Below are 25,243 nucleotides of genomic sequence, written 5' to 3' on the forward strand. Positions count from 1 at the left end.
GGATCACCTTGATCCGGATGATGACCCTTTAGATGGCCTGGTAAAAGCGACCATTCTGCGTAAATGGAAGAACCTGGAGAATGATGGTATGTCAAGGTCCGATGTACCCTGTTTGTGAAGACTGCCTGGTGCTGACTTGATTGGCCAGTCAATGATTTTCTGGATGCCTACAAACAGTAAATTATATTGGATAGGGCCTTTCCCAGTGATCATGCACACATGATACCGTGTGTAATCAAAACTCTTGATTTGGATCCACCGCAACGACAGGATGCAACGGTAGTTGTGACGAAAACACATGAAATCATAATGAGAAGACCGGCCGGTAGAACGCGTCCCAGTGTAGCTCCAGTTTTCCTAGTGTACTCAAATCCAGATCGTCGGGGTTTTCAAGAGTGAGCTTCCAGAGTGTAAACGGGGGAGGTTGAGCGTGCTCATGGTCATCGTATGTGGCTCGCTCCACGTCGCGGAGCCACGCGCCCGACTCGTCAACCGCGTAGACATAGCGGTTCTGTCGGGGCTTGCTGACAAAATGCCAGACCTTGGTTTCCTTCGTGTCTGCGTCATACCCGAGATCCGAATAGGTCCCGGAGGTTTCGATGCGCAACCGCACAAACGCGCGGCCATCGTGCACCGCGTCGGGCGTGGGCTTCACCCCGAGCAGGCGAGGCTCCAGGCCATTCAGACGGTAGTGGAAACCACCGGTGAAGGGATATGCGTAGTTCTCCGGGCCGGGGTCGTAGTTGGCGCCTGGAATGGGCAAGAGCGTGAACGTGGCACTATACCCTTGCGCACTGCTCTTCAGGCCTGCGATAACCGTCTCGGGAAAACTGGATGCTAACTACGAAGTGTGTTCTCGTCAGTTTTGGTCGTCGGATAACTAGCCAGAGTTGAATCATTTCCTGGGCCGCCGGGCTCGTACCTCATCAGAAAATGTGATAGGAGTAGTAGCTGAGTCGAAGACACGGATTAGCTGTGCGAACCCCTAGAACGCCACCGAAACCTGGATTCTACCCACGCGTGTATCCATTTGCGTATTGATTCTTGACATCTTGCATCGCACCCCGTAGATATGCAATGCAGGCGGTTATCTCGTCCACCGACATCTGTGAGTCCAGATTGACCTCGGGTTCTTCCAGAGTGTAGAAGCGACAGGCATCGACCGCATATTGCAATTGAATGGCGAGCGTGGTCCGCAGCTGGAGGTATCGATCGTAGAACTTCGCTTCGGCCTGAGCGTATGCATCTTTCTCTTCCTCGTAGTGGGCGAGCAGTTCGTCGATGGCCTCGATGTCGCGGTTGGCTTCGAGCACCAGGAGGGTGGCCTGGATATATCCCTGGCCTTGCTTGACAGCCTCGGCCTGGGCCTGGGCCAATGCGCGGCCGTGCACCGCATGCTTGCGCAGCGTCAAGCGGTACTCACTGGCTCCGTCGATCGCGGGATCATGTTGCGAGGTGGCCCATTCCATCTGTTGGTCGGATTCCAACTCCCACTCGTCCCAAGCGACCAGGCTCATAATCAAGCTGGCGTCTGCATCCGTTCCATCGGAGCCGGAGACGTCGCCGCCCAAGGTCGGAAGGTCAATATCATCATGATCTCCCAGACGGTCAATCTTGCCCGCCGCACTGACAAGATCGACCATCTTGGGGAACAGCTTCCCCAATGCCTTGGTATACTCCCACAGATTATTGAAGGCCTTCGAGCCGAGGATGACATCTTCCGCAGCCCCTGCCGTTTTCTCTGCTTCCTCAACGTCTTTGACGATCTTTTCGACCGCGGCTGGGTCGCCCGACCCCTTCCCTACGGCGTAAATTCCGACCGCAAATTCTAAAGGCGGCGGCGGAACGCGGACATGTCAGTTCAAGGAATATGGCCCCCGTGATGGGGGTTCAGTTAAGGAGGGAGAGCCACCCACGAAAGATGGCACCAAGGATGGTGCAAATTGCCAGGAAGGTCTGCCTCTGTATCCATGCATCGAGACCGTCTTGGAACCTGTCCTGTGCATGTCTCAGCTCTTCATCATCATCACTAAGCATTTTGTCACAGGCTTCGACGGTAGCGGCTGCCGCCTGATATTTGGCCAAGGCCTGCGCCTGTAGATCGACTCTGGTTGACTGTGTGTTCTGAACGGTTGCCAGAAGGGCTTCCCCCGCCGCCTTGGCGTCATCCACTTGGTTTTCGGCGGCCTGAAAGCGCTCGTACTGGTCCTGGAAATCCTCGGCGGCCTGTCGCTGGGTCTCAAGCGTGAGGACATACTCATCAAAGGTGAGGGTCGGAGCATAATAGGAGTCGGAACCGGTCATGGCATGGGCCGCCAATTGCTGGCCCAGGGACACGGCCTGGGCCTGGGACAGCGCATGCGAGCCCGCGGTGGCCACCGACTTGGCCACCCACGAGCAGATCGAGATGGCGACGGCCGGGGATGACCAGCAGACCGCGAGGGCGACTCGCAGTTCCGTGTCCAGGAAGGCTTGGTAGGCCGCGGTCCGGTCGTCCCCGTGTCGGTCGCTGTAAGAGACCTCCAGCTTGCCATCGTCGAACTTGATCTCCGCCTGCAAGTGGCCGGAATCCACTCCAAGGTCCAGCTCCGTGCGCTGATCGCCCTCGATCGAAACACTGATCGCCTGATCGAGAACGGCGGCATAAATCACCATGATACACTTCTTGGCGCCGGTCTTGGACATATTGAGATGGACGGGCTGGTCGGCGGTGATCACCCGGGCATTGACTTCGAGCTCGGTCAATTCGTCGGCCGACATTTGGATCTCGGGCGCGGTCAATGCGAGGATATCGGTGTAAATCTCACAGTAGCGTGGGAGCTGCTGCAGGATGGGTGTTCCATCGCAAAAGACAGAACGGTAGGTTGGTCCCTGCACGCGAACGAAGGAGGATCTTTAGAGCGGGCTTGGAAGATTGGAAAGGGGAAATACGACAGGGGATTCGATTCACACCATTGCATTGTCTTCATCCTTGGACTCATGGTCTGGGCTGTCGTTCACCTGCTTCATCTGGCTGAATTTCTGCCATTGTGCGGGATTGTTAGGCTGTGTGTCGGTAGCCATGCTGCATCAATCCAATCGACTGAGAACTGTATAGATTGAGTTGGCGAGAAGCATTTGCTTCGTATCTCGGAGAGAATTGGTTGACGCGGGTGATGTTCTTAAATTTGATTGAGGTCTCGCTGGCAGTGACTGGCAGTGACTGTTCGCAACTTAGCTACATCATTCTGCTGCTGGGGGGTTACACTGCGTGCAGTGCGTGATTTAATTCCCTGCTTCGGACAAACACCACAACCAGTTCTCTCGTGGAATCATCATCCATCATGTCAGACTCACATCATGTCACATTTGATTCCTGATCTGAACTAGCCATATCCTGCATTCCCATGGTTTGAACAAGGTAAAAAAGCAACAAGGCAGCCAGCCGATCGACCCAATGCTGCAACCCAGCCTTGCTGTACGCTCCCACGGCATGGCTGCACATGCAACTCGGAGCCAGACGGCTACAGAATAGTTCGAGCGGAGCTCGCGTCATTAGGCTTTACAGACCATACGTGTCGGTGACCTTCTCAGACCATAAGTAACCAGTTCTCTCAAAGTGAATGACCGTGCCGCATCCTCTACATCTCACTCATTAACCTCTCAACCTGCCTCATCTTCATATTCACACCGGCTAGATCCGCACGGCCCAAGATGTCCAAAGCCCGCGACGACGAAACAAGATGGTTCCCCATCGGACAGACAGTGGAAACACCTTCGCGCGCTGCTCGACGGACCAGCCGTGCCGTGAAGGATGGTGATGACGACAACGACGACGATGATGGGGCCACCTTTGCGTTTGCCGCCGAGGACATGGGCAAATTGAACCGATATCTCCATGGTGGACGAGTTTTACCACGCGATAAAGACAGTTTCTGTCAGAAGGTTGGCATCTTGGACCAGAGCAAGCTCACCGACCACATCTGGACCCAGATTAATAGTTTGATCGGGACTTACAACGAGGCAAGTCGAGTCTCTGCATGATAATATAGTTTGAGCGTGCTGACTTGGACTCCTTTAGATCTGCCAGGACTGCACCGATTTCCTTGGTGGTGACAGTAGCTCTGAAAACCGCAGACAGTGGACGAAAGAGGATGATGGCGATGACAGCGCCTTTGATGCCCTCTGTACTTTCGATAAGATGAACACCCTTGCGTCGCAGATTTACGGGTACGCAGACACCGCCGGGGCGGATGACAGCTCTTATTATCGGTTCATGCTCGACAAGTGCAGGGAGTACAATGATGAAGACGCAACTGAGGAGCAGAGGCAGAAGGCCCAGAAAGCCATTCAGGATGTCACGGAGGATTTGCTGAGTGATATCGAACCGATGCAGCGCCACGCTAAGAAGGTCTCGGATGCCCTGGCTGCGTTTGAAAAAGCCTGTGAGAAGAGAGAGAGTGCGCTCGGGGACTCTGAAGCTAGCATGACCACCATTCTCAACGATGATCTGGGAGACATCAGCGATTTGCAGCAAAAGATTGTATCGCAGCTTAAGGATATTGACGCCGATCAGAAAATAATCGATGCGGGTCAGTCCCAGAAACGAAGCTCGTCTAACTCTTCCCTCAGATTGTCGACTTGAAGGCTTTTTAGATCGCTATGATCAAGAAATGACCGCAGCATACGTTTGGATGTAAGTTTTGCTCACTCCCTCACTCACCAGGTAGCACCCTGTGCGCCCCTGCCAACCCCCCAACTAATCTGTTGGCCATAGCCCTATCATGGGGACAATTGCTGGCTCCATCGTATTCGCGGAAAGACAGGCAGATATTGAGAAATACGAGAAGAAGATTGCGGCCCTCAAGGAACTGATCAGCTCCGAGCAGGAAAAGATTGCACTGCATCAGCTACTACAAGGCCATGTCACTTCGATGTCGGTAAGCTCACCATCCCCGGGTTGCTTAGCAAGAGATTCTTAGAACTAATATCCGTTGTTTAGAATCAATGCCGGGACCTGAAAGCACTCATCGGTCCGGCTAGAGAGACGGCCGAGAAGCTCGAGGGTGGCTGGAACTTGATAGGAGCTGAGGTCAAGGTGGTCCACGATACCGCGGAGAGATTTGAAAACAAGATCCCCGGCGTGGACTTTGCTGAGTACCAGCTCCAAACTATTGTTGATGAGTGGAAAAAGCTCTATAAGGGTGGTATGAGTCTTTTTCCCCTAGGCCCCACATATGCCCCAAATCTATATCATCTGCTAATGCGATAATTTCAATCATCAGTCAGGGAGTATATCAAAACGGCCCCAGTCTTACCGAGGACCGATGTCATGTCAATTGATGACTACCATGATCAGATCAAAAACTTAATCAATTGAGCCTGCGCATGGACACGAAATGATTGCTTGGATTAGGATGTGGAAGGTAGTAGGGAGACTGTTAGTCAGATAGCACGTGAATCTTGTATTCTTCAACCATAATATACGGGGTCCCGAACCTGATTATGTGTGATGTGTCTGAGACGTGAGTAAGATGCATAGTAGTACTTTGACTGCGCGTCTACGTCTGAATACGTTTCTCCCATCGCAGGATACATCTCATTGTCAACCTACACTCAATATCAACCACTGACTATTCATACTCACTGGACCTTGTCGTGATTGTTGAATGACCCTGCCATCCAGAGCGCCGCGGAGAAGTGTTAGAGGAATCAAGGTCTCTTCCAGGCCCAACTCATCCACAATTATAGGTACGGTGCCTGTCAATGTCAACCTTGAACAGTCCCCATGATTTGATGTCGATGTCTGCTGTCCGCTGATCAGGGACTAGACTAATATCAGGATCTCCAGGTTTATTTACTATCTACTATTCAGTCTCTATGGCTAGTATCCTAGACAAACTTACATCAGCCCCTTATGATTCCAGACATCCCATTCTAATCCGAGTATATCGATCAAGGTTCACGCAGCCAGCCTGGCGCTCACAAAGGACCTAGGAACGCCACCACCAAGATCCCTAGCGTCGCCGCCGTGGCCGCGACGACATCCGGAAGCAGATGCCAGTCCCGGGTGGACCACGAGTACGGCTCACTCGGCCCCGTCAACGCGATGATCGTCTCGGCAAAATAGCCGACCGCGGCGCCCACGGCCAGAAGACAGAACAGGCCTAGGAGGACCTTGAAATACGGGATGGCGTAGAGTTGGCGCTGGACCGTAGCCTGGAGAGCTTCTGCTCGCGAAGGGTCATACTGGAGGAAGATTTCGGAGAGGCGGGGGGAAGACGAGGCGAAGGGGACACCGGTGGTGGACTTTATAATCGGTGTGGGGGACATCGCCGGCGGGGCAGTGGGCTTGTTGTTGTTGTTGTTGCTCGTCGGCTTCATCCCCCTTTCGTGAAGATAGTGCTCGATGAAACTGTAAAAGGAGCTGAGCAGGAGCAAGAGGGGGAGGATCTGGCCAAAATCCCATTGATTGAGGGCCTGCCGCACGCAGTTAGGGAAGACGTGGAGTCGCGGAAGGAGGAGTTCGAAGTTCGCCCACGCGAAGCTCACCGTCACAATGCCGAGGAAGCACGCGAAGGAGCCGATGAAGTCGAGAGAGGCTGTGAGAAAGAGATAGATCCCCAGCAGGAGGCGGTAGTGGATGTCGTGGAGGTGACGGTGCGGGGGGGCTAATCGTCGCCGCGCGGCGCCATGGAGCGCTTGCGCCAGCCAGCGCAGCGGGGTCCGTATGATTCGACCCGTGCGGCGATGCGTCGGTTCGAAGAGCATCGCCGCTTGCCAGGTATAGCTGACGATCAGGAGGAAATATGAGATGACCCCCTGCGGACTCAGCATGCCTTGCAGGTTGGTGCGGCTGGCGATCCGCCACATCGGCAGGACCTCCGTTTCCAGGGCTACGCATGAGGATGCATTCGCGCACGCCGGTTGAATTAGAATATGATCCGCCCATTCAAAGTTGGTGGTGGGGAAGATGGCAACGCACAGCATGGCGAGCAATGTCACCATGGTGAGCAGTTTCATGGCGCGGATCGCCGGATTGTGTTGCAGATAATCGCGGAGTAGGGTCAGGGTCGCGAGATAGCCGTTCGAGGACATCCAGGCCAGATAGATGATCGTATGAAAGTCGGCGACCAGCGCGGTCGACAGGGTGGCAAATGCCGCAGCAAGGATCCCGATTCCAGTGACCAACTGCTGGGCGCTCAGCGTCAATATGGCAATGTGGAACTCGCCGTGCCACTTGTTATTCGTGCGATCTTGGATTTGGAGGTAAAGGATATCGAAATCACTGAGTAGATCTTGCGAGGTGAGTCCGCCGATGTACAAAAGAATGGCCCCCAGCCATGATAGATAGGCAGGGAACAGAAAGGCGACGAGAACCTAAGAAGAATTCCATCCGGTGAGTCTCTTTACTTCTCGTACCATGCATTGAGATCGCTCTCACCCCAACTCCATTGATATCAGCGTTTGGCAGGGGATAGGTCACATTGGTCAGATCCCCTGACTGCGTGTACTCGAGGCATCGCACGGAGGACGATGACTCCATTGCCATATGCTTGCGACTCAGATAAGAAGGCAAGGCATACAAAAGAACAAGACTCGGTCATTGCCCTTCCAGGTCAGGCCCAACATTTCTCATTCTCATTCACTAAGAGTGGATTGCATCGCCATTCTATACAGCTAGATAAATCACCGAGTTCCCGAAGGGGAACATGCAGGGGTTGGAATTGGCTCTTCTGACATGGCATGCCACGTCACCCCATCCATCAAGATCAACACATGGCTATGTACGTCAAAATTAGCCTTTCTCCATTTCATCGGCGAGATAAGAGAAGCTAAGGTCCCAAGGTGGAGACACCAACTCGCCTATTTGCCTCGCGGTTATTAAGTATACGTATAATGGGTTGGAATGTATGTTCATCATCAACAGTCCATCTGAATGCATTTTAACATGGGCGCATACTAGACCTAGATAATACGAACCCTCGGGCTCTATGCTGAAGCGAAAAAAACCTCGTTGCTTTGCGCTGGGAAAGAAAAAGCAATTCGCAGCCACAGCATGCTACTTGCCGTATCCACGTATGCACGCTCGGTCTGCCTCGTATCACCTCGGCTGAAGCAAAAGCAAATAGCAACCTGTGGCCACGTTCCGCTACTGGGGGTTCACACGCGAGGGTCTGTGCTGCAACGAGGCGCAGAGCCAGGGCGTTTGTTTGCAGGCGCAGCAACAGCAGCACGCTTATCGAACAAACTCAAACGCCCTGCCGGTCTCACCCTTCCCTCGGTGATCCTCATCCCTGGCGCCAACGGGATATCGAGCCCGCGAAAACTACTTATTCTTGCAGAAGTACTAGAAAGTGACTAATTGGCAAGAAACAAGCACTTTCTAGGTGCCTAAAGTAGTCAAGTGCTGAGTCGGTTAGTGATACTGTTGTTCACACCCGAGCCAGCCATCTAAACACCTAAGTTATTATCTTATATACTGAGGTGACCAGAGTGAGTATTTCTTCTCCTTAAAAGCGCAGTTACCCTACTATCACTATCAGTTAAGGGACGAGGGCCTTCTCTGCGGGTGACTCCCTCAGCCAAAGGCGTTGCCACGCGCTCATAGTGGACCTGTAGCTAGTTGGTTCCAATTTAGATTATCAAGTCTCTCTCCAAGCAAGTAAGATAGTTAAACCTGTCCAAGCACCTTCCAAGCATCTCTTTGAGTGTTCTTACTATTCCAAATATCTGTGTATTGATTCAGGCCGTATGTCTGAATCTGATGCTGGAGGGGCCCAAGCCAGTCTGTCCCCCCTCCCGATCCCCCCACCAGATTTGGGCTAAGCATTTCATCACACTACTGCTGCTTGCAGCAGCTAATCATACTCCCGAGACATATTGCGGTTATCAAAGCAGCCAATCAGCATCTAAAGCCCGACCATCATCGTCCGGGACCCGCCATCTGGCTCTTATAGAGTTGCAAAGCTAGCACTCTGCAAATAAGCAAAAATAGGGCGAACTATGGCGAAGCGGCCCTTGATGGGTTCCGTAGCTTGCTACAGTACAGTACATAACATATGCATGTACCAATGAGAAACTAAGATTTGCCGCCCCGCTTGAGGCTAGTATATGCATGCACGTCGGGCAACACACTCCGTACACGTAAGTTAGGGCATGACCTTGGCAAGCTGACGTCCAGCCTCCTCCATATCAGCCCCTCCATCTCTGCGCATGGAAAGCAACAGTCTAGAGAGCATTCCAGGACGTTTTCACGATTACGTGCTAGGTTGAATGACCGTAAGAAGAATGACGAACAGCCTGCGCCTCCAAGCATAACCCATCGCGATCGCACCTCAATAAAGACCGATCTTGATGTGTGTCCCCCGCAGGCTGCAAGAATTGATGGCAACCGTCCAAGAGAAAACCTCTGGGCAGTCGCCGGACAGAGGCTGGATAAGAAATCCCGTCTGGTCTGGGCCTGCAAAGCGCGTCGCCTATTACGGATGCTATTAAAAACGTGATTAAGATATTGTGGAAAGGTCACGCTTGGACACCATTGACATATTCTTGGAGGATCATCCTGATCTTGCAATCACCGAGAGACACTTTGAAACCGCCGAGAAAAACTCGACAAAGTACATAGACAAGGATGCTTTGGTGTCGCTCCTGCGGTCCAAGTCAAGTTCATCTTGAACATAGAGGGTTCTCAATTTAGGGCTTAGTGAATGTCTTTGCCAATGTCACCAAACGAGAAGAGAATTATATGGTTCGATCATCTTACTCCTACTTTTGTAACTCCGCCGTTCCGACGAGTTAGCTTTAGGAGGGTTGTCTGGGTTAGTTTCGTGTAAGGCAGGAACCCCACCGCATGTCCGCATACAGCACGAAGAACCGGTAATCGGCAAGACCGTTGATCATCTGGCCTCGGTGGTATCTTGTCCATGCTTGTCATGGAAAGGTGGATGGGCGGTGTTTCAGTGCCCTTATCCACAATGTTCTAGGCTCTAAGGACAAGCGATTGGATTGACCGGTCATTGCGGAGTTAATGAGAGGAATCATGACCCACGTGCCGTACTGATCTTTACTGAACATTATCTTGACATGACATCCGGTAAATTCTCTCATTATGCCTCAAGGGTGCGTCAAACTTGCAACCGGTCCCGGCAGGTTGCTGATGACTCCAAGGAATTGCCCTGCTTCTGATAGGCAGACTGGCCGTAGGTTTATCCTAAGGTACAGTTGCGGTGAAGTAGTTAGCCTTTCTTTATGTTGCTGTAAGGAGTGAGCCCATTGCGCGGTTCCTCCCTCTCAGCCATTAGCTTATTCGTGCGTAGTGGCATGGGGTTCTTGAAGATTGGCTGAGTGAGAGGGTCATATTGCTGATGAGGAATAGAGAACCTGGTCTGCCGGAGAAAGATTGGATGATGCTGCATAGACTCGACAGCTATGTTTTCTTGTCGAGTCCACATTGGATGAACTGGCGGGTGTTTCCAGCCTCTATATACTCGAATGCTATAACCAGGACTCAACTACAGTCCTCTCCTGTTTGTAGCACGCCAAGAACGAGCACATGCTCAGTATGGTTCTATGCCAACTATTGCACCGGGGTATTACTAGGAGCATCCACCATAAGGTTATAAGAGATCAAGAGCTTCTGCTTGACAATTGACCCAGTCTCGGTTCCTTGTCTTACAAGGCCGACAATCGCTGATACTGGTCCTGGGTCACAGACAGGACTGACAAATGCCGCATGAACGTCAAGTCATGCGTGTTGTTCTGGATAAACGAACCCAAAGTCACATGTTGCGACTGCCACGCGTAGTTCCCTACAGTTCCCACCCTGTCACATAGGAGATATGCCAGGCCAGCTTCTTGATTGTCCCAGAATGGATACGGACCTTCAAAGTGATAACTCTGCTCAATAGTCCCCGCAGGTGTATCCCACTCGCCAAAAAGACCGTTGGCGCTGACTTGTACGACTGGGCCTCCGACGTTTCCATCAACATAGAATCGGAGAATCTTGTTGTCGCTAGCTTTGAGGAGGCTCATATCAAGCGCATCAGCAGCACCGAGTGTCAGGTATGTCTGTGGTGCGCTAAATGTCTGGAAATCGCTGGTATAGGCATACCGTAGGCTCGTGTTTAGAGTCGGGGCGCCCGTGTGGCCGGGGTCATCTGCAGAATACTGATATCCTTAGAGATTGTAACACTAGTGGAAGAGTGAATGAACTTACCAGCCGTGCCGCCCAGTGAACAAAGTATTGTCCTACTTCCTGTTAGCACTTTGATAACGCCCCCTAAGTATTCCTTAAGTACGTACCTTTTTCTTCATCCCAAACAGCATCAGGAGCCCAGGCCATCCCAGCAGTATCATCCTCCACCGTCACTAGTCGCTCGTTCCCCCAAGTGACCAGATCAGTGCTCTCCCAGACATGGAGAGCCCGAGATCCGTTGCGAAGGCTGGCGGCCCAAGTTGTCTAGACAAAGTTAGCATCCTTGTTCGCGAACGCTACATGCAAGGAGAAAGGTCTACTGTGTCCTACCTCTGCAATATTCAAATCCGTGCCGAGAATGAAGTATTTCCCGCTATCTTTACCCTGTCCAGCAATGATGGATGTATCACGAACAGCTTTGGTCCCAAGCGTAGGCGACACGATCGGGTTGCCTCCATTGATAGCCTGGAACCCTAGGGCATCATCGTTGTTGCTAAGAGCGAAGTAGACGCTGTTATCCTCGGTTGTCCAATACACTGCCAAATAACCAGCTTTGTATTCGAATGCTTTTTCGTGTAGGCTTGACGCCGTCACCAGAGCAGCTGCAGGCAAACTACCCAGAAAGGCAGTGATAAGGGAGATAACGCCCTTCATCTTGAATTATTTATTCTTTCCAGCAAATAGGCCTCTGATCTTGGAGGAGAGTATATGAAGTGTTGAGAAGATATATGAGAATGCGCCTCTTATTCTATTTTTGTAGTTCACCTGCGGTGGTGGCCCGCTTAGCACTTGAACGAACTCATAAGGGGCGGAACTTGGTTTAATAAGTTTTTTAAGAAACGTAATTAGTACCTGAACAATTGGAGAGATCTTCGAAACCACCGGTGAAGATTCTATTTGGCTAAAATAGTAGGGCTGTGAATTAGTCCCCGCATATCTCTAGGAACTCTTCCACAACTACAGCACAGGCCGGCGTTATCATCGTTGAACCCCTAGTTTGCGGGGTACTTTGCGGGGGCTGCCGAAGTCAAGATCTGTGATGTCACAACCTGATTGTCGACTCTAGCGTTTCTCTCGCCGGGGATTTACTGCTTTGGATCGGAGGTAAGGGTTCAGGATCCCTCCTCTAGTCTAGTGCGAGTCATGCATACAAGAGCGCAGATAAATATTCATCAAGTCTTTAGGGACTTGACGAGTCAGATACGCAGGCAGGGACAGCTCGGTATTCGGACATTTCTACCCCGAATGCACCCCGCGCTGTAACCCTACACGGATCTTGATATCTCCTCCAATCGATGATTGTTTATCAATTATGACCGTCTGGGTGTCTTGATCAACTGCAAAATTGAATCCGGGCGAGGACGCGTTGACTTGTTCTCGCTTATAAAGGTCGGATTCGAACGAACGGCGGGACGGTGGATTGGGGGTCATTAACTTGAATACAACTATTCAATAATGTCTTGTAGGGGTCTTCCGGGAGCATCGTCTTCGAAAGGCAGTGTCCAAGTGCCAAGGGAAGAAGAACAGCAGGTCGTGCCTGCGCCCTGGGCTCCAATTTATGGCACAGAGTCAGGCGAGAAAAGGGCAAGTGCGTAAGAACGGGGTGACCTGGAATATGAGGTGAGAAACTGTGATCTCATATAATAACAATGCGGTGAAAGCCCTAAGTATCCAGAATGAGTTTTGTGGGGAATAGTGGGTGGAGGGAGGGGGACGGAGACAGCGTCGCGGTATACTTGAAAAAAATCTCCGAAGATCATGTCGGCATCGCCTGCTTTTCCAGGCTGTTGCGCACTCAAGTGCTACTAGTATTCCGGTCTCGGCAAGTGGTGATCTACAGAAAAGGCAATGGCACTTCCTGGATGTTTATCACAGGACTAAGCTACTCCAGGAGCCAAAGTATTTTACGGTTCTACAAGGTGTCTGGGCCAGGCTTCTCTCACTCACCATTGCATTCAATCGCCCGTTGTAGGGTCTATGAAGCAAGACTGATGCCAGCTGCTCCAGGGCTCGTCGACGAGTGTCAAGAAGGAGATGCCGGGGATGAGTTCGGCTGATGTCCCGCAATCAGCAGAGGCTGAGTCATGCAACTGTGCAATCGAAGCCTCACAGCTGGGGGCACAGTTCATAGCCGTCAGCGTGGCGTTGTTCAAGCTACAAATGTATCCTTCGGTCATTATGAGCGACAGATACTCATTGCAGTTCACAGTCTGATAAAGAGCCTATTCGCACATCGATGGCAGACCCAGCCCACACAACATTCCGTTCGGGAACATGGACACTCCGGAAGGAGGGTTGTTGTCTGGGTCAACCGTGCGCTGGTGAGCACGGTGCGTAGCCTGACCTTGCTCCTTTCTGTTTTCTTCCACATTGGCTTATTGAATGTAGAGCCTGTATCTCTGGGACCAAGGCCTCTTTCGCAATAGTAACTTGGCTCGCATCTGGCCGGCGATTGGAAGGTATGATTCAAGCAGTAGACCGATGGTTTGGGATACGGGGGCCAAAAGTGCTGTTCTAAGAAGACCTGAGATTCCAGGCAGCCAAAGCTCCCCGGGGTGTGCTCTACAGCGTTCTCAGAGTAATCGCTTGCCCAGCACTCAAGAGCTTTGGCCGTTTCAGCCTTGTGCCAATATGTGCAAAGCAACGTTTGCCTGCTCAGATTTTGCAGTTTTTTCGATGTGAAATCAAAACCCCCTACCTACTAGTATAGCTAGGCTATCTCTTGAGATCTGTTCTATATTGTAGCTTTTCTTCTGAATAGTTTCTAAAGCTTTGGAAACTCACTTAATATTTATATTTTGGCCTGTGTATTGTTTAAATCTTTGACAACAATGCTACATACCCATTGAAGTATGTAAAATTATTGAAAAAGTATTTATACACTACTTTTACTAAAGCAACGGCACTCTATAAAAAAAGCAAAGAGGACTTACAGCCGACCATTCCAGTCAAGCAATTGATTCCACTCACTCTCATAAATCATTCACTCGTATCCAGCCGGCACAACCACCTAGCATCTGGTAAACCAACCTCCTCAGCCCATCTTCCCCATCTACCCCCAGTATCACCCATAACGCAGACTCCATCTATACACTACCTAGTATCCAAACCCCCACCCCGGCGCAACCCGACAACCCCAACCCCAAGCCTCACCCCCGTAGGCGTAGCAACCGCAGACCAACACTTCAACGTCTCGCCAGCATCACCATCCGAACGAGCAGAACCCGAAGAAGGATGAGCATGCGTCCCCAATCCCGCTTCCCCGTTATCATCCCATTCCCTCTCAGCAGCAGCAGCAGCAGCAGCATCCGCAACAATCATCCTCCCCTTGCCCTTCCCTTTCCCTTTCCCCTCCCGCAGAACAGGCGTATCTCTTCCCATCTGACTCCCCTTCCCTTCTCCATCCGCCTTCTCCCACGTGAATGAACTGCCACCCTCCCAACTCTCGTTCCCCTCCTCAAGGGTATTGGGATATCGATCATAGACAAGCGAATACACCTCCTCGGGGTTTCCGTCTTCCTCCCCTTCCTCGCCCAGGACAAGAAGACTGGGCCCCAGATCCAGGATGCTGATTTCGCTATCTGTCAGGGAGAGTTCGCGGTGGCGGGGAGGGATGGTTATTGGGTGGGAGGGCATGTGGTGGTGGTGATGGTGGTAGTGTATGCTGGTTCGCTTAGGGTGGTGAGATGGGAGATGGTTATGGCTTGGGGTTGGGGTTGTGGTCGAGGCCGTGGTCATCATAGTACAGCTATGCTCTGTGGTAGTTGTGGGTATGGTTGTAGGGGAGGTAGGCGTGACTGTGCTGTGTTTGTTGAGGAGGCTGTGAGTGAATCGGAGAGGAAGAGGAGGAGGAGGAGGATGAGGAGGAGATGACGACGACGATGATGCTGACGGAGGTGGAGGTAGAGGTGGCGATGCTGCGAGAGGCATTTCATGGCTGTTCTTCATTCTCTCTTCGGTTGTTGGTGTGATGCTCGTGGTACTGGAGATTTATCATCTGCAGTCTGGATGAGACGAGATAGGATGGATGGATAAGCAGCAAAGAGGTGGACCTGATGACAGGATGCTTGCAGTCCCTGATGAAAATCCAGTTAAAGCCCCAGAAACTGGATAGATGCCGAAAGCAAGAGAAGAAAAAGAGTAGAGGCTTTCTAGAATGAGAGAAGAGCCTGAGCCTGTAGGCCAAAAGTGAGCGAGTGAATGAGTCCACGTGCCTTCCTGATCGGGTGATATGCTCTTTGTCTGAAGACTTCTGGGCCGACAGGTACAGTACGGTGGCTGTTGTACTTGTACCTTAATTGATATGTGGTAGCTGTACAAATGTCTGGCCATTACACCATTCTCTTTATCACCAGGTACGTTCATGGTCGGGGCTGCCTCTTTGTTCACTTAGACTTCCTCGGGTCATCGTTCCACAGCATATCCTCACTGCTATCTATAGTAGCCCCCATTAACGCCCCCGACCTTACCAGCTGACTGGGGCTCGTATGGCGCTGATCACTTGAGGCTCTGTTCATGTCGATCGACCATAAGGAACATTAATTCTCTTAGACTGCTCAATTTGAATATGTATTGGCTGCATATGCCGAACACTTTTAGATATTCTGGAATACATCCTGAGGGCACAATCAACCAGTCATGTACTGTACCGTTATCTAGCCCTTGCAAACCAATTATGCATCACAGCTCATTGTGACACCAGCGTATCACAACCTCACGTGGGCCGTCTGTACATCTGTCCTCTCTACTCCGTACGACACCACCTGGCAAGTAAAGTTCGATGCAGCAACTGCTGCTCTACCGTCTCCATTCACGAACAAGCTTTTAGTCAGGCAACCACCCCCAGTTGCCCCGAACATTCCACAAATATAATGCAGGGACGCCTCTCGGCCCATCCATCCCCGTAAATGCAATGCAGCCCCCATACCTTCGCCACCCATCCTTGCCAGACCTGACGAAGCCACCATCTCTTCCCAGGCCCCATCCAGTCCATCGGAGGTCGAATGCAACCATAAGAAATCATCCACTTCGTACCATGATATCATATAAATCCCCACAAGGCCCAAAAAATTAACAATCACCCGACCCTGGCGCTGTATAGAGAACACCGTGTATCATTCATTTCACGTTTCCAAAAGAAAATGACAAAGAAAATCATCTCGCCATAAGATTAGGGCAGAATTCGGTCTTCCTCGTTCACTTGCAATTCCACCACCGGCAGATCGTCGTCGTCGTCATCTCCATCCCCACCGAATGGGTGCAGCTCCTGGAAGGAGGTCTCCTCCGTGGGCGTGCCAGGGAAACCCAACCCCCCTCCGGGGCTGTCAGTGAGAGCCGCCATTCGGAGGTCGGTATCGCTGACGTCACCGCCCCCAACGGCCTTGTTACTGTCATCGTCGTCGAGCAAATCATCATCAGAGATCGATCCCCGTTGCGCTGCGGTCATCTGTGAAGGGCCGTGAGCATCCGAGATTTGACTGAATGACCACGAGGGCGGGTCCACGTGGCGGAACGGGCTGGGTTGCGGTCCGTGTCCGAACTCCTCGTCTTCGAAATCCATACCTGACAGTCGATTGGCTTGGCCCATGCTCTGCTCGCCATACGAGGGGCTGTTGGAATATTCCGGCGGCGAGTCTTCATCCCCGCTCTTCGCTTGCGTTCCAGTTCGCAAACCACCATCTCCCAATTGGTGAGCTGCTCCGACTCCGGCTAATGCGCTCGACGACCCATTGCGGGAGGAGCCGCCGAGACGCCGACCTTCCCCCGACGGAGACTGCCCGCGCGACTCGCTCTGGGAGTCTGCGTCGCTACCTGGACGTGTCGATGCCTCGGTGATCTCCTCGAGAACCTTGCCACCCAGGGGTCGATCGGAACGACGGCGGTAGAACAAGAGGTAAGCCGACGAGGTGACCACACTCTGCGGATCAAGGGGTCGCGACACAGATGAATCTAGGTTACGTTAGTCAGCTAGACAACCAGATCGGCAGCACTTGCGGCAGCATACCATTGTATTCGTTCCATTGACCGGTCATGAAGTTCTTGGCGTAAGCCGTGTAGTGACCACCTCCAAGTCCACCATAGTGGTTGTCCACAGCGAAGAGATCGTAGATAAGGCTCTTGCCTTCCTCCGGGGCTTCGACCCGCCCGCTCATATCGAGACCTTCCACAGGGAAGTCGACCAGAACATCAAGCTTGTCTCGGAAACCGCGGCTGGCGCTGAATCTCTTGAGATGCATGACCAAGATGTCAGGCGTCTTCCAGAGTTCGAATTTCTTGCTAGCCCGGCGATGCTCCTTGCAGCGAGGACAGTACCAGGCGTCATTCTCGGATAGAATCTCTTCCTTGTTGAACTCATCCAAGCACTCGTACAGAGTGACGCCTCTCTTCTTGCGTATCTGCCGGAGTGCGCGCTTCTTGGACAGCTCCGGATCCGGGTGCCTCTCAACGTTGGTCCACGTCGGGCTACCACGGAGAGAGTCTCTGTCTATATCGCCAGAGAACAGAGCATCGTAGGCATCCTCTGTCCAGTCGACCACGATTCCTTCGCCCGGTCGGATCATGGGAGGAGCTGGCTTAACAGGTTCAGGCGCAGGGCGTTTGGCATCGGTAAAGACGTCAGAATCGCCAGCAGCGCTGTCCGGACTCTGTTTACCCGAGCTTTCCTCATCGGATTTCTCAGTGGCTGTTTCCGAAGCAGCATCCGTCTGATAATGCATGTGAGTAAATTCCCCAAACTAAACGATAACGCGATACGATCATTGATACATACCTCCTGCTTCTTCGGAACGGGCTTTGTCTTGATCCTGAAAGACATCCGGGGGTACTCCTTGTGGTCATCGACCGAGGAAAAGCCGAGAGGGACTACCTCGTTCGATCTGATGATCTTCATTTCAAATAAGCTACGAAGGTTTGAAGGAATGGCACCCTCACGGCGAGCTGAGGCATCTTCTTGAGTGTCGTCTGCGTCGCGCATCGAAACATCAACAATCCCATCCTCCCCGTCGACTGAAGACGTCTTGATCTTGGAATCAGCTGATTCTGCGTCATCATCGTTCATGACAACAGTATCTGAGTCTTCCTGGTTGGACTCGGTATCATGGACTTCGTTGAGAAAATCGCGCGTTGTCATGGAAGCCACCTGCGCGAGAACCTTCCGGAAAATAGCATCATAGTCGCCGAGCTCCTCCCTGTTGATGACAACATAGGAAGGCACACCGAACAGGGGCCGCAAGGTGTTCTTCGGGTTGTTCGACCTTGGCTTCTCATAACGATTGAAGATAGGCACAAGCAGTCGATCCGCCCTGGGAGAATCGATATCCGGAATCGCCTCATGTTCTGACCGATTGAAAGAGAAGTAACTCTTCTGGGGTTTGTCTGGGTTGTAGTTGGTCGGAACAGACTCCACCTCATAAATGGCAATATCGTCGTTATTGCTGATCTGGCATTCGGCAATAGAGTTTGCGTTGTCAAACATCTTGTAGAACTTGTGCTTGTAGATCTCAGACATGACCAGGCGTTGAGGATCAGAACCCATCTTCTTGGCGACCAATTCCTTAAGAGACTTGATGCTGGCGTGCTTGTCGATCTCCACATCCACAATAGCTGGCTTCTTATTCAGAGGGAAGTAGAAAATCTCCTTGCTCCAGAGATTTTCAATCGGGAGCTGAAGGGTAAGATTGTTGAACGGGTCAAAGATAATGCTGACCTTGTCACAAGCAGGACAGACGAGAGTAGACTTGTACATGCCAGCGAAAAGATCCGTGACCACGGAATCGTTGCGAGCCTTGTAGATCTCCCAGCATTTATCGGCAAACTCCTTCAATTTCGCTTTGTCGTGGACCATGTCATCCGTGGAGTCCGGCTTTTCGATATAGGGCTTCTTCTGGATTCGGTTCAGGTCTTCCTGAAGACCATCAAGAAGGAACAGCAGAAACTCCTGTGAGTCCTGCTGTCCGTAACCAGAGAAAGCCGGACCATAGCGGCCGATAGTTTGTTTCAGTTGCCTAGGCGCAAAAGATGACTGACCTGCCTCGTCGTAGATTTGGCGGAGCAGGTTGGCATAGGCCTTAGCCACATCACCATTGTGGGCCAAGGGGTTGCTGGGGTTGAGGTCTTTCTTGTACACCTCATCTAAAACCACCTGTTAGTACATATGTCTAAGAAGAGACCAGCCCGGTGAGGGCGAAATACATACTCAAGAAATAGTAGGTCAATTCCTCCACGCTACGAACACACTGCAGGGCAGAGTTCATGTAGCATGTGTTGCCAAGGTTACTCAGACCCGTATTGCCACGGGGTTTGCCATCCTTGCGCCTTCCCCTGGCAGGCTCTGGGACTGGAGATGAGCGCCCACTAGTAGCAGGGCTCTTGGTCTTCACCTTGGTAGACACCTCGGTCTTGAGGTTCCCGGTTGGCACCCCCAGGCGGTTCAGAGTCTGTTTAGAAGCTTCGGATACCCAGTCGCCCTGTTTCCCAGGAAGTCTCTCTTCGAGTACCACGATATCACTGCCGCCCAGCCCGACAAGATCCAACGGCATGCGACCGTTGTATTTGGGGTTAGTAGTTTGATCAGTAGCATCTTCCAGCAACTCCCGCTGCGAGCCTTCGGAAAGGGAAAGAAAGGTGTTGAGATCGAGCACAAGACTGCCCCCAGCGTGGGGCGCAGTTGATGCGGAAGGCGCTGGTGAGGCAGTCCGAGAGGCAGCTGGAGTGACCGCAGCGGAGGTGGTGGCACTTCCGAGACCATCCAGGATTCTCCAGACGCGGACCTTGGTCGACATTTCGATTCTTGCAAGGTTCTTTACTTGCTTCAGCCATTTTTGGAAACTTGTGTGCCTACTGGCAAGATGTCGCACAGGCAGCATGTTCCTCTCCTTGAGTGACTTGGGGGTGGTTCCAGCGGACGGGTTCGTGAGCTTCAGAATCGTGAAGATCGGAGGGTTGATCTCGTATTGAATGTTCTCGCCTTCGCCCGGGGGTGCGGTGTTGTGAGCGTAGCGGACGATGGCGGGAGACTGCTCGGCAAGGCCGTACCACTGCATGATCAGGTCCCAACCTCCCTGGGGCACGATCTCATAGTCCTCTCCAAGCTGCAAGCCCGGTCGCAGGGGGACAAACGGCTCTCCATTCTCGTCCTTGAAGCCTGTGTTGGCCGGGTCAGTGACCAGGACGATATCGGAATTGTCGACCGGGCCAATCTCCCCTTCGGCAGCGGTCTTGTCCGCCTGGTCTGCATGGGTAGAGCTTCGCGCAAACACCCGCTTCAACCACGACATGGACACCACATATCCTTTCTGCTTCCTCTGCATAGGTTGCATCATGAACCGGGTCACTTGCGCCACCTGGTCATCGAAGGAAGGAGGCTCAGCGGATGCGACGGAAGCCTCCGCTTTTGAGTGGGCTCGTGTCTCGGTGGAAGCCGTATAGGTGGACATGCTGGACGGAGTAGGATATACATTGTCTGAAATGGAGCTGTCCTCGTTGCCAGTTGAGTTGTCGTCTCCCGACGCAGAGGTGTCCATCGCATCCGGCTGGTCGGAGTGAGGTTGACCATCCTTCGAGGCGGGAACCTGTTCCATCACCACATCTTGTTCAGTGTCTGACGCTCCGCGAGCGTGAAGCTTTTCGTCCGAGCCCGACATATCGGTCGCGGGATCGCTGTGTAGCGTCAAACCAGCGCAGGCGGCCGAGGGGTAGTCGACGGCACTACCAGTGGGATCCGGGGTCGGGGAGGAATGAGATCTGGTTCCCAAGACTTCGTCCTGCAGGTGGGCGGGAATGTAGCGGGGAGGCGGTGAGGTCGATGAACTCTGACTGCGGTTCGAAGGGGAGGTGGGCGAGGAGCGGCGATGAGGCAAGGCCGAGGAGGAAGAGTTGGAGTTGGAGGAGCGATCGGAGCTAGGAGGTTGACCGTGACGTCTTCCGGCCTGCGAGGCGAACGACAAACCCGGAAGTGTTCCTGGTCTGCGAGGCTCTGCTACCTTACGGCGCTTTGTGGAAGACGTCGTGACGGTGAGCTGCGCACGTCTCGTGGCAGCTCGAGGTAGCACGATAATTGGGGGGAGAGGGAGTGGATGTGGGTTTTGGGTGGATTTCAAAATGGAACCTGTCGGAGAAAGATCGAAATATGTACGGTGTAGGTAAGAGGGAGGGAGGGAGGTAGGGGTGTAGGGGTGTGGTGATATGGTCGAATCCGAAGCAAGAAATTAAGTTACTTTTAGACTAGAATGGAGGGGAAGGAGAGGGTCCGTGGAGGGCAGTGGAAGCAGTGGAATTATGGTGGATGGTGGAAACGCGATGAAAGGGAAGGAAAGAGGGTGGATTCGCTGTTGAAAAGAAATTCCGGCCTCCGTGCAATCAGCGGGAGGAATTTGGTTTAGTCACTGACTGCGAGTAAGTTAGTTACATAACTACGGTAACTACGAAGGTAACTAATTGCACACCGTTAGAACATATGTACAGTGTCAACCAGGGACTTAACTTGGCTTTATTTTGCCTTTTCTTTTCTTTTTTTTTTTTTTTTCTAATTCACTCTTTGCTCTTTTCTCGTCTTTGAATTGCTTCTAATTATATCTTTGGGTGTTCTCAGTCAGGGACTGTGTATGTACCTTCACCTACCTTGTGCAGCACTGTTCTCTCTTGGTGTTTCTATAAGCTCTAAGTGTCCACTGGCTGAGAATGCCTTTACTCTAGACACCAGTCCCCTGCACCTCTTACATTGATCTTACTTCTAATAAAAGCTTGAACTCTTAGCGACTGAGCGGACCCTCTACAAGCGTTCACAGGCTACAAGGCACCCTTCTAGCAACAGAACCCCAGCGCAAACAAACATGTACTGAACTGTACAGTACCATCGCAACACGATCAAATCAGATCCATCACACATGGTCTGGTCGCACAGCTGTTAATCGCTACGGACCCCTAGGCATAAACCAGTCCAATCTTACAGTCAAAACCCGCCAATCAGCTTGACGACTGCGTTTGAGTCCACTGGCATGCATCATCCACCTTACTTTGTACCTTACTTACCGAGATCTCCAGATCTTGCCCAGGTTGTCATTGGCCACAGTGTCCAGCACAATCGGTAGACTAGCTGGCCGGGCCTAGTACAAGATGCTAAGGATGGCACCTCTCCTTTATCTCCAGATTGTTTGCTCATCACTGGTATAAGCGGGTTGTCCATTCCAAATATCCGCATACTTTGAGCATTTATTAAGACTACTCCGCAAAATGGTATGATGTGCATTTAATGATTGGTATTTTCCAGCGCGCAGGGCTCAGCCAGATCTGTGGTAATCTTCTAAATGACCTCCACCGATCTCATGGAGGTTCCCATCAACGTCAGCTGCCACTTCCACAGTCCTTCATCAGGTTTGATGGTCAACTATGCGACACATCTGCACTAATTGGCAAAGTCACCCATCGACCGCTAGATCATACTGTAAGCAGGTTGCAAAGAAAACCCCCAACGCGCGTATAATATAATATTTGCAACCGCATCCTCCCCCCCAGCAACACCCCGTATGGCCTCGATGGGGATGACGATGGTGGGTCACCCAATGGCAGACTGCTTCCGAGGCCGGGTTGCTCTGCGGGCGATTATAGGTTCGGTACCTGCGACATACTACCAGGTATACTTGTGTTACAGGCATATAAGGAGTACTTCGAATGCAAAAATTCTATGAAGAAGGGCTAGAGTCTATCTCGCCAGAAGACAATCTACCAAGCCAAGCCAAGCTAAGAAGTCAAAAAAGGCAGCACCAGGCTACCATCACACCCTCCACAATACCTAAATCATCTATCCCGGCACCGGCCAGCCATCCACATATTCCAGAATGTTATAGCCCAGTCGCGCTTCCTGTCCACAAACCATCAAATTAGCTATTATTGCCCTAGCACAACAAACCCCAAATCACAGAAGAAGAGAGCAAGAGGGGAAAAGACAAACATACATGAAAATCATACCCCACCGAGGTATTCACTCCCAGCCACAAGAGAAGTTAGCATCAAGCCCCAGCAAAACCATGGAAAAGGGATCAGAGCAAAAACTCACGATAATGATAATAAAGCACATCCTCTTCCACCTCCACCCCGAGAACATCATCGTATCGACGATGAACCAGGACCCCCTGGCCCCCAGGCGCATACACCTCCCCATTCGACCCATAAACCACCTCCCCGCCGCCCTCCACTAGGTCCCGGCCCTGCTTATCCACGAACGGACCGCGGGGACTCCTCGAGCGGCCGACCCGGATGCTATACCTGCATTGTTCGGTAGGTTAGCGCAGCGCTTTTATCCATACAGGAATTTCCGAGAATCCATCCCAGCAGAGCTCCAAGCAAGAGCATGGGAAAAAAAAAGAAAAGGGAAAGAGGGCACACATACTCCATCCCCTTCCTCGGCAACCGCTCCGGCTTAAACCCACAGCACTTCCCCCAACTAAACCACAGATAATACCACGGCGCGCGGTAGGAGATAAACGGGCCCTCGACGGGATGCATCCCCGTCGGGTCGCCGCAGATCCCATTGGACTTGGGATTGGGCGGGTGCACCGCCCGCGGCTCGTGGGCGAGGTGCCGCACCTCGCGGTTGCCCGTGTAGTCACTCCCCAGAAGGTCGGGGGTGAGCGGGATTTGCCAGATCCCTGTCCAGAAGGAGCCGAAGGTCAGGTAGCCTTTTTCCTCCGTTGGCTTGGGGCTAGGGGGAGAGGTTGAGATGGGGTTGGGGTCTTCTCCCTTACCCTCATCTTCGGTCTGGGGGGGTTCTTCCCGGGAGACTAGGAGGTGGGGATGCGTTTTGTCTCCCACTTCTTCTTCTTCTTTTTTTTGTGTTTCCTCCTCTTCCGGTGGGAGAGAAGTGATTATAACACTCACGTCGATCGCATTCGCGCGATCCATCGGGTACAACCCCGACCCTGTCCCTACGCCGGACCGGATGATGACTCCGTGATCCACCCATCCCCGGGGTCCCGGGTCCGACGAGGTGGCTACCCCGATGGCACTGCGGCGGCAGCCGCTGTGGCTGGTCGCGTAGTAGCAGTAGTACGTGCCGTTGTGGGCGACGACTGTGGGCGCCCAGGGCGCTTTTCGGTCGCCGATGGGGAGGACGCTGTCCGTGGTTAGGACGGTGCCGATCTTGGTCCAGGGGCCGGAGAGGGCGGGCGCGGTGTGGATGGGGATGTGCGGGCCGGAGCCGTAGGCGTAGTATGTCTTCACGGGACGTACTGTGCGGGGTTGGTGGGCTGCGTTTGGGTTGGGGTTGAAGTTGGAGTCTTGAGCTTGAGGCTCTCGTTGGGGTTCGGGGTGAGAATACGTGATAATGATGCTGGGATCGTGGATGTGGAGTTCTGTTGGGTTGGTCGGGGGATAGACGGGGGAAACTGGGTCGTCATGCCCGGTGTTCGCTTTGTCGCCGTCGTTCGCAGTGTCGGCAGAGTCTGGGAGTGAGCTGGGTGGTTGTGCACGGAAGTGGTTGCGTAGGATGTATAGCACGAAGATGAAAAGCGACAACAGAGCGGAGATGCGGACGATGCGGCGGAGCGAGTGGCGCGAAAGTAATGGTGGTGATGCTTTCCCGCTGCTTTCTTCGTCGAATTCCGAGTACGTCGAGCCCATGCTCAATAGGCGAGGTCTGGTGGATGCGGTAGCGTTCATCCTGTCGAGCGCAACTGAAAGAATTGAGCTCGCAGGATGGCTAACAGCACATTGTGTTCATTGGTCTGGTGGCCAATGCTGGGTTGGTGGGTGCAGATCAGAACCGCAGGGTCTGGATCTTAGTAAGTGTGTGCAATTATCAACTTCTGTTGCTGCCTATATGTGGATGCGACTCTGGAAAAACGCTGGCAGATGGTGTAACAAATAGGTTTTAGATTGTTGCTGTCATTTATAGCTTAATGAGGACAAGTCAATGCTAAGCATTAGATTTCCTCCTACAGGAGAGCAGCATCTGCCGTCATGGTCAGTGATTCATTCGCCATTGGTCATCAAGACCAATTTCTGCACGTACCAAATGGATTGGATCACTATTCCCCGACCCGCCCTGCCAAGGCTAACTTCAATAGGCGCAAT

The 25,243-nt window shown here is 52.4% G+C and overlaps 7 protein-coding genes across 7 annotated transcripts; 1 reads left to right on the forward strand and 6 right to left on the reverse strand.

Annotated features, from left to right (window-relative positions):
* Positions 1–239: 239 nt before the first annotated feature.
* ASPACDRAFT_1874688 (uncharacterized protein) lies at positions 240–2,793 on the reverse strand. The gene is made up of 3 exons (XM_020198042.1): positions 1,917–2,793; positions 1,019–1,828; positions 240–837 (listed from the first exon to the last, which is right to left on the reverse strand). Exons 1-3 carry the CDS (start codon positions 2,758–2,760, stop codon positions 305–307), a joined length of 2,187 nt encoding a protein of 728 aa, XP_020052924.1. The 5' UTR covers positions 2,761–2,793; the 3' UTR covers positions 240–304.
* A 900-nt stretch (positions 2,794–3,693) lies between these two features.
* On the forward strand, positions 3,694–5,359 carry ASPACDRAFT_34589 (uncharacterized protein; the record flags this gene model as incomplete). Its single annotated transcript, XM_020200054.1, has 6 exons — positions 3,694–4,011; positions 4,070–4,571; positions 4,636–4,675; positions 4,757–4,919; positions 4,982–5,186; positions 5,265–5,359. The coding sequence occupies 6 exons, from the start codon at positions 3,694–3,696 to the stop codon at positions 5,357–5,359; spliced, it is 1,323 nt and encodes a 440-aa protein (XP_020052925.1).
* Positions 5,360–5,961: 602 nt separating this feature from the next.
* Positions 5,962–7,525, reverse strand: ASPACDRAFT_1859266 (uncharacterized protein; the record flags this gene model as incomplete). Its single annotated transcript, XM_020197662.1, has 2 exons — positions 5,962–7,359; positions 7,424–7,525. 2 exons carry the CDS (start codon positions 7,523–7,525, stop codon positions 5,962–5,964), a joined length of 1,500 nt encoding a protein of 499 aa, XP_020052926.1.
* Positions 7,526–10,653: 3,128 nt separating this feature from the next.
* On the reverse strand, positions 10,654–11,830 carry ASPACDRAFT_54462 (glycoside hydrolase family 43 protein; the record flags this gene model as incomplete). Its single annotated transcript, XM_020202882.1, has 4 exons — positions 10,654–11,148; positions 11,198–11,229; positions 11,284–11,440; positions 11,507–11,830. 4 exons carry the CDS (start codon positions 11,828–11,830, stop codon positions 10,654–10,656), a joined length of 1,008 nt encoding a protein of 335 aa, XP_020052927.1.
* A 2,278-nt stretch (positions 11,831–14,108) lies between these two features.
* Positions 14,109–15,293, reverse strand: ASPACDRAFT_125281 (uncharacterized protein; the record flags this gene model as incomplete). Its single annotated transcript, XM_020196806.1, has 1 exon — positions 14,109–15,293. A coding segment is annotated over exon 1 (539 nt), but the record flags the coding sequence as incomplete, so codon positions are not given.
* A 1,053-nt stretch (positions 15,294–16,346) lies between these two features.
* On the reverse strand, positions 16,347–22,061 carry ASPACDRAFT_54463 (putative ubiquitin-specific protease UBP12; the record flags this gene model as incomplete). Its single annotated transcript, XM_020202883.1, has 5 exons — positions 16,347–17,125; positions 17,181–17,748; positions 17,946–19,306; positions 19,371–21,212; positions 22,022–22,061. 5 exons carry the CDS (start codon positions 22,059–22,061, stop codon positions 16,347–16,349), a joined length of 4,590 nt encoding a protein of 1,529 aa, XP_020052929.1.
* Positions 22,062–22,862: 801 nt separating this feature from the next.
* Positions 22,863–25,239, reverse strand: ASPACDRAFT_1890974 (uncharacterized protein). Its single transcript, XM_020198600.1, has 5 exons — positions 25,182–25,239; positions 23,562–25,121; positions 23,229–23,437; positions 23,128–23,156; positions 22,863–23,033 (listed from the first exon to the last, which is right to left on the reverse strand). Exons 2-5 carry the CDS (start codon positions 24,827–24,829, stop codon positions 22,974–22,976), a joined length of 1,566 nt encoding a protein of 521 aa, XP_020052930.1. The 5' UTR covers positions 24,830–25,121; positions 25,182–25,239; the 3' UTR covers positions 22,863–22,973.
* Between the last annotated feature and the right edge of the window lie 4 nt (positions 25,240–25,243).

The sequence above is a fragment of the Aspergillus aculeatus genome (assembly GCF_001890905.1).
Source record: "Aspergillus aculeatus ATCC 16872 unplaced genomic scaffold ASPACscaffold_16, whole genome shotgun sequence".
Lineage (NCBI taxonomy): Eukaryota > Fungi > Ascomycota > Eurotiomycetes > Eurotiales > Aspergillaceae > Aspergillus > Aspergillus aculeatus.

Coding starts and splice junctions, on each gene's coding strand:
- ASPACDRAFT_1890974 (XM_020198600.1), bottom strand. CDS start 24,829: ATGAACGCTACCGCATCCACCAGACCTCGCCTATTGAGCATGGGCTCG. Junction 23,438..23,561: donor TTGCCGAGGAAGGGGATGGA/GTATGTGTGCCC, acceptor CGAACAATGCAG/GTATAGCATCCGGGTCGGCC. Junction 23,034..23,127: donor CGGTGGGGTATGATTTTCAT/GTATGTTTGTCT, acceptor GTTTGTGGACAG/GAAGCGCGACTGGGCTATAA.
- ASPACDRAFT_1874688 (XM_020198042.1), bottom strand. CDS start 2,760: ATGTCGGCCGACGAATTGACCGAGCTCGAAGTCAATGCCCGGGTGATC. Junction 1,829..1,916: donor CATCCTTGGTGCCATCTTTC/GTGGGTGGCTCT, acceptor CGCCGCCTTTAG/AATTTGCGGTCGGAATTTAC. Junction 838..1,018: donor ATACGCAAATGGATACACGC/GTGGGTAGAATC, acceptor CTTCGTAGTTAG/CATCCAGTTTTCCCGAGACG.